Source organism: Mesoplodon bidens (assembly GCF_964165515.1).
Source record: "Mesoplodon bidens genome assembly, chromosome: X".
Lineage (NCBI taxonomy): Eukaryota > Metazoa > Chordata > Mammalia > Artiodactyla > Ziphiidae > Mesoplodon > Mesoplodon bidens.
This window is the reverse complement of record NC_138163.1, coordinates 94,244,509-94,254,298: the sequence shown is the minus strand read 5'-3', so window position 1 is coordinate 94,254,298 and position 9,790 is coordinate 94,244,509. Positions and strand designations below refer to the sequence as shown.

At 49.1% G+C, this 9,790-nt stretch overlaps 1 protein-coding gene across 1 annotated transcript; it reads right to left on the bottom strand.

Moving 5' to 3' along the window:
* Nucleotides 1-109: 109 nt before the first annotated feature.
* HSD17B10 (hydroxysteroid 17-beta dehydrogenase 10) lies at nucleotides 110-2,494 on the bottom strand. The gene is made up of 6 exons (XM_081222919.1): nucleotides 2,406-2,494; nucleotides 1,882-2,046; nucleotides 1,090-1,254; nucleotides 833-961; nucleotides 646-754; nucleotides 110-446 (listed from the first exon to the last, which is right to left on the bottom strand). The coding sequence occupies exons 1-6, from the start codon at nucleotides 2,430-2,432 to the stop codon at nucleotides 256-258; spliced, it is 786 nt and encodes a 261-aa protein (XP_081079045.1). The 5' UTR covers nucleotides 2,433-2,494; the 3' UTR covers nucleotides 110-255.
* Nucleotides 2,495-9,790: the final 7,296 nt, after the last annotated feature.

Below are 9,790 nucleotides of genomic sequence, written 5' to 3'. Positions count from 1 at the left end.
GCCTTTCCCGCCCCACCCCTGGGCTCTGAGCATCCAACCCTGTCAGAGTCTTCACCCATTCACCTTTCTTCCCCATGCCAGTCCCCCCAGCACACAGTGCTGCTCGCTCCCCTGTGAGAAATAGACTTTATTAGGCACGAAGGGTGACTGGTGGGCAGAGGTTACAAAATGGCTACTGGGCTTCCTCCCAAGCTGGAGTAGGTACTCCAGGAAGAGGAGGGACAGAGGAGCCTGTGTTCTCTCTGCCTTCCCCCTTCAAGGCTGCATGCGGATGGCCCCATCCAGCCGGATGACCTCTCCATTGAGGAATGGGTTCTCGATGATGGCCTGTACCAGATGAGCATACTCAGCAGAGTCACCCAGTCGGCTGGGGAAGGGCACCTGGCTGGCCAGGAAGTTGCGCACTTTATCTGGGAGGGTGGTCAACAGCGGAGTGCCAAACAGGCCTAGACAAGACAACCAGAGTCAGAGACCCACCCTCGCTTTCATATTGACCTGGTCCCTCCTCACCTTAACCCTACTTGTGGTGCTTCCCTATGCCCAGAGGTAGAAGGCTGCTGCTGTTTAGATGGTAAATACCTTCCCCTCTCAGTTGCCCATGGAGCCCATCCAATCCCAGGTGTGGCAGGGAGGGGATATGTCTACCTGGAGCAATGGTCATCACCCGGATGCCCATGGGAGCCAGATCCCGAGCAATGGGCAGTGTCATGCCCACTATGCCCCCCTTGGAAGCAGAGTATGCAGCTTGTCCAACCTGGAGAAGGAGTGGAAGTCACAGGGGGAAGGGACCCAACAAGTCACCAAGGCACAAGCCTTGCGCCTACTCACACACCTGGCCCTCAAAGGCAGCTACACTGGCTGTGTTGATGATGACCCCACGTTGGCCTCCCTGGTCTGGTTCATTCTGGCCCATCTCACCAGCCACCAGGCGGATCACATTGAAGGTGCCTATGAGATTCACCTGGAGGACCAGTAGAGACATGGTGTAGGACCTAAAGCAGAAGCAGTCTTTTGTCCCCTAAAAGCTTTGGGGACACCCACAGCCAGATACTTCTTACTACTACCCCTGGAGAACCTCTAAGGCCTTACATTGAGAACTCGCTGAAAGTCCTCCAAGGTATGGGCCTGGCTCTTCTTTAAGTTGTATGTCTTGCTGGCCACTGCAATGCCTGCACAGTTGACTGCCACATCCACACGGCCAAACTTTTCTTTTGCTAGAGTCAGGGCTGCTTGCACGTCCTTCTCTGAGGTCACCTTCAAAGGGAGAAGTGGAGAAGGTATTCATCTCCCATCACACACATACCACTAAATCTTGAGGAGGGGAGGGCAAGGCAGGTTCACTCTTTGAGTGACAAGAGAATTGTGTAAGCAAGGGAGAGGCCAGGAGAAAGAAAACTCGAGAGTGGGATAAAGGTGAAAATGTTAGGTAATACAGAGCAGTGTTTCAAAACATTTTTGAAATCCATACCCTCTTCTGATAAATTCACATACCCCTAGAGATTCTCAACTGCTGTGGATCAGAGAAGTTTTGAGAATTATTGATATGAAGATAAACTAGCTTTTTTGTACCCGTACCTGCTAAGATAATTTCGTCAAGCTTTACTTCCTGTAGTTTGTTTCATGAAAAGTTTTTTGACTTTGTAAATATAAAATTACAGGGCACAATATGTATTTTCAAACTATACATACTTCCTTGAGGAGATTCTGATATGGCCAATTCCCAACCCCTCCGTTGTGAAACCCAGCTTTAGAAATTCCTTACCGAAGGCGTTTTGACAACGGCTCCAGCCAAAAGGGAAAAGGAGATGGGTCCACTGCCCACATAGACGGTACCCTTATGAAAAGGGACCCCCATGGGAGAGGTGAGGTAATCCCACTTACGTCCGCTGGGGCAAAGGCGCAGTTCCTCCCTAACTTCTTGGCCTGGGCCTCCCCATCCGAGTTGGGCAGGTCCAGAAGTACAGCAGAGGCCCCCTGCCCCACCAGTCGCTCCGCCGTGGCCAAGCCGAGGCCCGAGGCTCCACCGGTTATTACGGCGACCAGACCCTGTGAAGAGGGGCACGGTCAACAACTATACTGTACAGACCACCCCCACCCTTGCATCTGCCCATTTCCCAGGCTTCTACGAGGGAGGCTCCCGGTCACCCCTGCGGTTTAACCCTGATGTGCCTCCTCACTTTAACGATGGGACCTCTGGGTGTCTCATCCCCAAAAAGCCCATCCAGACACCCCGCATGCACGTGCCACAGAGAGTTGACCTTCACCTCCGTAGGCCAACCGCCGCAATAGCAGGCCTCGATAAGAGTAACCCTTTCTCCCAGCACCGATCTCTCCCCCCTAGTTCTACGGCCGCGCCGTCCCAGCGGGTGCAGCGGGGCAAGAAGCAGGGACGGAGACCCGGTTACCTTCACGCTCCGACACGCAGCAGCCATCTTGCTCTGGCCTCTCTACAAGCAGGACTGCCGGGCGCTCGCTGGTTGGCCGAGGCAGAGCCGCGGGGCGGGGCCGGCGAGGCTGGCTGTCCGCGGCTGAGAACAAAAGGCCAGTGCCGGCGGCTAGCGTCCAAGACCCGAGAGCAGGCCCGGGCAAGGTCCCGGCCGAGAGTTATTTCACCCGGGGGAGAAAACAACGAGTAGCAGCATCGCACCACCACAACCTCCGGCCTTTGGGCAGACGGCCAGCTCCGCTGGGCGGAGGGGGACAGGAGATTGAGCGTGCGTACCTTACTCCTCGGAAAAAGCCTCCATTCGACATTCATATGTTTATATCTGAGAGACTCCTATATGCCAGGCTCTGTGCGGGGCACTGGGGATAACCAGAGGAATAATAAAAGGTTCATGCCTTACGAGAGGGAAGGTGGAAAAAGTTCAATTGGAAAAAGAGATAATTACAGTACAGACACACGAAGGAAGGGACAAAGAACCAGATTCTAGAACCCAGACATGGATATCCAAAGATGGAGATTCTGAGAGCCATGTACAGAGAAATATGTCGAGGAAGAGATTGAGAGGAACAGAGATGACCGACAGATTCTCAGAGATATGGATGTGGGCAGCCATTAAGAGAGAAGCTAGGAGACAGACATTCTGAGACAGCTGCTGAGAAGCACAAACCCAAAGAGGCATAAACAGAGAAGCCAAAAACATCTTTCATCAGGTCAGCCTTTGCTACTGTCTTCTTTGTCTAACCTATTTTAAACCCCAAAGCCCAGATCAGATTGGAAACATTTCAGATTGGACCTCAACGAGAGACTGTCATTTAAGACCCAGAACATCCTAGAACATCTTTTAACCAGTATCCCAATTAGAATCCTGAGCCCACCTAATCTACCTAATCTGACTTCTTTCTATGGAAGTATACTTCTCCCCAAACCAAGGTCTTCAGACCATAACCTTAGTCTACATTTTCAGCCTCATTCGATTGTATGTTTAATCTATCTGAAGTATCTCCCTTTGTGTTTTCCCATCCAGGAAGACTTCCCTCTGGGCCTCCTAAATGTTGACCACCGCCACACTCATGGTCACTACACCATATTCATCAAAGGATTTAATACCAGGTTCACAATCTTTCTGACAACATGAAGCCCCCCAGCAGTCTATAGCACTCTTCACTGAGCCCAGTATGCTCCAACCACAGTGCCCTCTTTGTGTTCTTCTTTGTTTTGTTTTTTAATTTTTATTGGAGTATAGTTGATTTACAATGTTGCATTAGTTTCAGGTGTACAGCAAAGTGAATCAGTTATACATATACATATCTGCACTGTTTTTTTAGATTCTTTTCCCATATTGGCCATTACAGAGTATTGAGTAGAGTTCCCTGTGCTATACAGTAGGTTCTTATTAGTTATCTATTTTATATATAGTAGTGTGTATATGTTAATCCCAATCTCCCAATTTATCCCTCCCCCCTGTGTTATCTTTTTTTTTTTAATTTTTAATTTTTTTTTTTTTTTGAGGTACACAGGCCTCTCACTGTTGTGGCCTCTCACGTTGCGGAGCACAGGCTCTGGACGCACAGGCTCAGCGGCCATGGCTCACGGGCCTAGCCGCTCCGTGGCATGTGGGATCTTCCTGGACTGGGGCACGAACCCGTGTCCCCTGCATCGGCAGGCGGACTCTCAACCACTGCGCCACCAGGGAAGCCCCCCCTGTGTTATCTTTGAATTAGCTATTCCCTCTGTTTGGAATGCTCTCCCCCGATCTTTGCATGACTGTATTTGTTGCTGTTGTTGTTGTTGCTTGGTCATTCAGAACTAAGCTTAAATGTCACCTGGAACTCTCAAGCTGTAAGCCACCTAGTTACTATCCCATTGGCTTGGAAGATGTCATCAAGAGGACGTGACCTCTGCTCGACCACAGAGCTGGACCCAGGCATTGGGAGACTCCTTACCCCTTCCTCTGTCCTTGGAATATATCCACCGTTCCCACAGGTGGAGCTGTTTTAAGGACGCAGCCTTGAAAAAGTAAGGTGTGACCATCTGGACTGAATACATGACTGAACCCCCTTAACGCCTCTATATAAACTTTTAAGATTCTGGCAGGTGGGTGCGGAGATCTACTCGCCTTTCGGCCACCCAAAACAAACCTTGGAAGTTCCCTTGCTCATTAAATCTGCCACCTACCAATGCAGAGTGGTCTGCCTCTTTCTTCAGTTTCTCCTTGCCCTCCCTGTTCAGGGGCCAGTTTTTGGATCAACACATTGCATGTTTGAATTCTCTGCATAGCACTTACAGGTCCATCACCTTTTTTCCAAACTTGGGGCCAGATATGCTTTGGAATTCAGAATTTTTTCAATTTTAGAAAGGAAGACATGTACCCTATATTACATAACCTTATATACCACATGTACTCTATATTACATAACTACTTAGAAAGGTCTGGAGCATCACTTATAATTAAACATTAATTTCTAGAGTCAAAAGTATGAAAATTCACACTGAGTGAATGAAGACTACAAATAACCTCATGCTACTTCAGATCAGGTTTTGTCACCTAATTAGTTTGGGCTCCAAAGTATGAAAAAACAACCTATACTTTTCAGAACTTTTGACATTGTGGAATTGTGCCTCAAGGCTTTTGAGTCTTGTCTAACCTGGCCTTGTTTGTGTGTGTATTTGTGTTGTACTCCCTGTGCTGGAAGGTAAACCCCATGGCAGCAGGGTCTTGTCCTGCTGGTTTACCTCTTGGCTACCTAATGCCAAGGACACTGCCTAGAGTGTACTAGACACTCAATACGAATGAAGGAATGAATCAATCAATCAGTCAGCCAATCTTGGAAGAATTTGCTGGCCCAGCTTCATGATTCTTTCATCTGCTCAGCTCCAGGGACCTTCACCTCCTCTCTACTTTAACCACCTCTGTCTAAACCGCATTATTAACCTTGTCATGCCCTGGAATGACTCCCCCACATCTACACACCACTGTCTCTCACTCTGACCGTGTTCTCCCAGTCACCTCAGGTCTTCTCCTCTCCACCACTTCTCTTATCTCCTTGAACCCTGTTGATCTGTGGGTCTTTCTATTTTCTCCAGCCCAGCAGCCTCTTCCTACTTTTCTTCTGGACAGTGTAGACCCTCTCTCATTCCTCCTCTCTCTTTACCATTCTCACCAGTGCCCTCAACCCATTTACCCCTTGGCATTCTACCAATTCACCTCCTTGACTTTTCAACAAAGGATCTGAAGCCAGAGGTCTGGGTTTGAATCTCAGCTTCATCATTTACTAGCTGGATGACCTTGGGCAAGCTACTTTACTGTTGTGCCTCATTATCCTCTTCCATAAAATGGGTGTAATCAAAGCACCTCCCTTGTAGGGTTGTTAGGAATAAATGAGTTAACAACTACATAAGGAAAAGAAAAAGGTACTTAAGACAGTACCTGGCCTTTAGGAAGAGCTATGTAAGTGTTAGCTACTGTTATTCTTCAGAGCAGTGTCTCTTAGCCTTTTTTGTGCTAAGAACACTTCTGGCAATCTGGTGAAGTCTAAGGAACCCCTTCCCAGAATAATGCATGCATGAGATAAATAAAGATTACAAAAGAAATACTATTACCAAAATAAGAAAGACATCTGTAATGTAGTTATATAAGTGCTTCTTTATTAATACATTAAATACCAAACTCTATCAACAGGTCTAGTGACTACGATGATTTCAAATAGTGATGTAATTTTGGGAGATCTGCAACAACCATGATATGCTATGAAAATTTGATTTCTATTGGTGACAAAGCCACAGGTACTGCTAATACTACTGTAGTTTGTTACCCACATGCCCTAGAAGGACATGCTACATATCTGTTGGTGATAGTGAAAATAAAGATGCAATTCCCACCCCCACCTCCAAGTCCATGGGCTCCCTGAATTCTCTCTACAGACTCTGAAAGGGCTGTGGACCCTGGGTTAAGAACTACTGCATTTAAAGCAAACAGAGGCTATTGGGTGAACACTTCCTCTCTTTTCACCTCCAACCTTGTCTCTACCCACACTCTCCTTTCCTTGGGTCTCAGAGAAGAGAGGTCCTGTTTGAGGCTTGCCCTTCCCACTGGGCTCTGGATCCCAACCCTTCCCACTTCCTTGGGGATTTGTGCCATTGAGCATCCCCTCTCTTACTGTTCGCGCCTCTGTCTGAAGATAATTAGAAAATAGGGAACAGGACTTCCCTGGTGGTCCAGTGGTTAAGACTCCACGCTTCCACTGCAGGGGCATGGGTTCGATCCCTGGTCGGGGAGCTAAGATCCCACGTGCCGCACCACTTGGTGCCGCCAAAAAAAAAAAAAAAAAAGGAAACAGAGCAAACTGAACTTTTGCACACACTCATCAGTTAGGGTGCATGAGGGCCAGAAGTGAGCAAAGAGTCATGTCAGGGACACCAAAACCCGCAACATCCAGCATTACCCAAGGGGTGTTAGCTCTACCAGGAGGTGAGCGAAGAGCAAAGGTGGTCTTCACTCCTGGGAGATAAAAACCACAGGATAACCCATTTAACCCTCGTGGGTGCCTGCAGTTATCCCTGCAAAGGCAGAGCTGCACTAGCTCCGACTCTGAGGTGACATTGGCAAATATGAAGGCCCCCAGCTGATGAGTATGGAGAGCATCTGAAGGTGTGCCTGTAATTTCTGAGTGAGTTGGGGCACAATTCAAATGAATGGTTTAAATTCTGAAGGAGTGTGTGGGATGTGAGAATGACTGTGATGTTTATCTGAGAGCATGCTGAGGACTGCATGCTAGCTGAGTGTTTATCATTTGAATAAATGGGACTGATGTCTAAATGAGCCTGTTTGATGCCAGCCTAAGGTCATGATGACTTTACCTTTGCCCAACTCAATGGTCGTTGTTCAGCCTTTGTGTAATCAGGACGTTCTGGCTGCATCTGACATGGTTGATCACTTCCCCCTCCTAGAAACCACCCCTTGGCTTCCATGACACCTCACTTTCCTGGTTCCTCCTGCTCCCCTGCTTCTTCTTGGCCTTCTGCCTGAGTTCCTTTTCTGGGGAGCTCATCCACCTCCTGGTTTCAATATTGCCTCTCTGCTGAAGACTTCCTAATCTCCAGGCTTACCTTCACCGAATTTCAGAATGAGATAGCCAATCATTTGCTGGCCCCCTACACCAGATGTCCCTTAGGCACCTCCAACACATGTCCTAAACTAAACTCAGTCCTTGCCTCCAACATCTGTTCTATCTCAGTTGGTAGCAATACCATCTTTCCAGACTCCAAAGCTGGACGCTGGGAATGATGCCCTCTTCATTCCATCTAATCAGTTGCCAAATCCTGTTGATCTAACTCTTACATACGTCTTAAATCTGGCACTTCCTCTCTCCCATCTTCCTACTATCACTATCCAAAATCTCTTGCCTGAACTATTATAACTAGTGAGATCCCACTGTTGTCCCTCTTAAAAGGATCCTCCAAGAAGCCAGAAGAAACCTCTTCCTAAAACTAAAATTTTATTATGTTACCCCCTCCTTGCTTTAAACCCTTTGAGTGGTTCTCCCCCACTTTTAGGGCTCTCCATAAGTTGCTGCATTCTGACTGTCTGACTTCAGCCTGTATAACACTGTACTTTCCAGCAATGACGAGTGACTTGATACCCCCCACAGTAGTGCTGCCAGATGAGATACAAGATGCTCAGTAATGAAATTTGAGTTTCACATAAACAACAAATAATTTTTAGCATAAGTATCTCCCATGCAATATTTGGGGCATACTTATACTAATATTATTTGTTAATAATTAAAATTATTTGTTATTTATCTGAAATTCATATCTGAGTGGGAATCCTCTATTTTCAGTTGCTAAATATGGCACCCCTACCCCACAGATAACCTCCAGGATGGTGAGATACTCCTCTTCAGGCTCCCATGGCTCTCTATGCCCACCTCTGAACCAATACTTACCCTCCTGAGAGATCAGGGATGTATTCTGATCTCTTTATCCTTCATTTGCCATACAGGGCCTGGCGCAGAACAGACAGCAGTTTGCTGAGTGAATGAATGCATATGTGTGACATCCCAATAAACCTGCATCATTTGGTGGAATCGATGTGTTGTGATCAGTACACAGCGTCAGTTCCACTTGTAGCTGCCTTCCCTTCACAGACTTGGAAGAATTACCTCATGGTTTACATATCCACCCAGCAGGCGAGCTAAAAAGCTGGGAGTCACCTGCAGGCTTAGTGAAGCCATTACATGACCAGTTGGGTCTGTTTTTTGTTTGTTTGTTTGTTTGGAGGGGAGGAGTGGGAGGGCAATATGGAGGTCGAGGAAGGCAAAGAGGACGGGAGCAAGGGAGGAAGTGGGGAAGGAAGGGAAAGGGATGTGGACAGCCGGTGGGAAGGCAAGAAAGCGAGCAGGTACGCATGAAGGCGGAGAACCAGGAGCCAGCTGGCGCCGGAGCGAGCAGTGACAGCCGCTGCCCTCAGGGGGCGGGAGCCGGGAGGAGGGAGGCTCCGGCAATGCGGGTGGAAGCGTTCTTCTCCCTCCGGGCTCCTCATCACCCCTCCTCCAGGCGGCGCGGAACACCCCCGCCCCACTCCTGGTCAGAGGCGGACACAGGGGCTGGCCCTCTCGGGGCCTCCCTGCTCTCTAGCCAAGGTCTTAGACTAGTTTCTCCAACAACTCTGCGGGCCCCCAAATCCCCTCCGCGCCCGCCCGGGTCGAGTTAGGAAAGACTCGGAACAGAATAAACGGGTGTGAGGGAGATGAGTCAGCCCGGGCGGGGCGGCAGTGCCAGTGAAACCCCCGCCAGTGTGACTGGGCGACACCCAGAAGTGGGGGGCCCGCGGGGCCAGGGGTGCCCATTCCGGGTGCGAGGCTTTAGAGGCCCTGTGTGTGATAAGTCTTGACCATGCACCCACTGAAGGGGCGGCTGGCGGCTGTGGGACCTGGGTCGAGTCTTCTTCGTCTTCCGGCCTCAGTTTCCTCCGCAATCAAGTGGGAATACGAATACTCGCTTTATCCTAGTGTGTCATGCCTGGTATAAAAGGTGGTCAGTCAGTAGTAACTGTCGTGCTTAGTGCTTGTGCCCTCCACCCTAGGCCACCTGCGCCATGTGAGACTGTCCCATTGGAGGGGATATGGGACACAATGGGGGAGACCCTGATCCGTCGGCACAGGTAGCCCAAAGGTGGCTCAGGCCCTCAAAGAGACTGGCGAAGGGGTTCGTTAGGAGGGAACCCAAAGAGTCCAGCGAAGGGGATCGGCAGGGGGCAAGTTCCCCTTTTATTTCTGCCACTCCCAGGTGGGGAAGAAGAGTCGCCTGCTCTGGAACCAAGTATTGGATGGCGATGTACAGGCT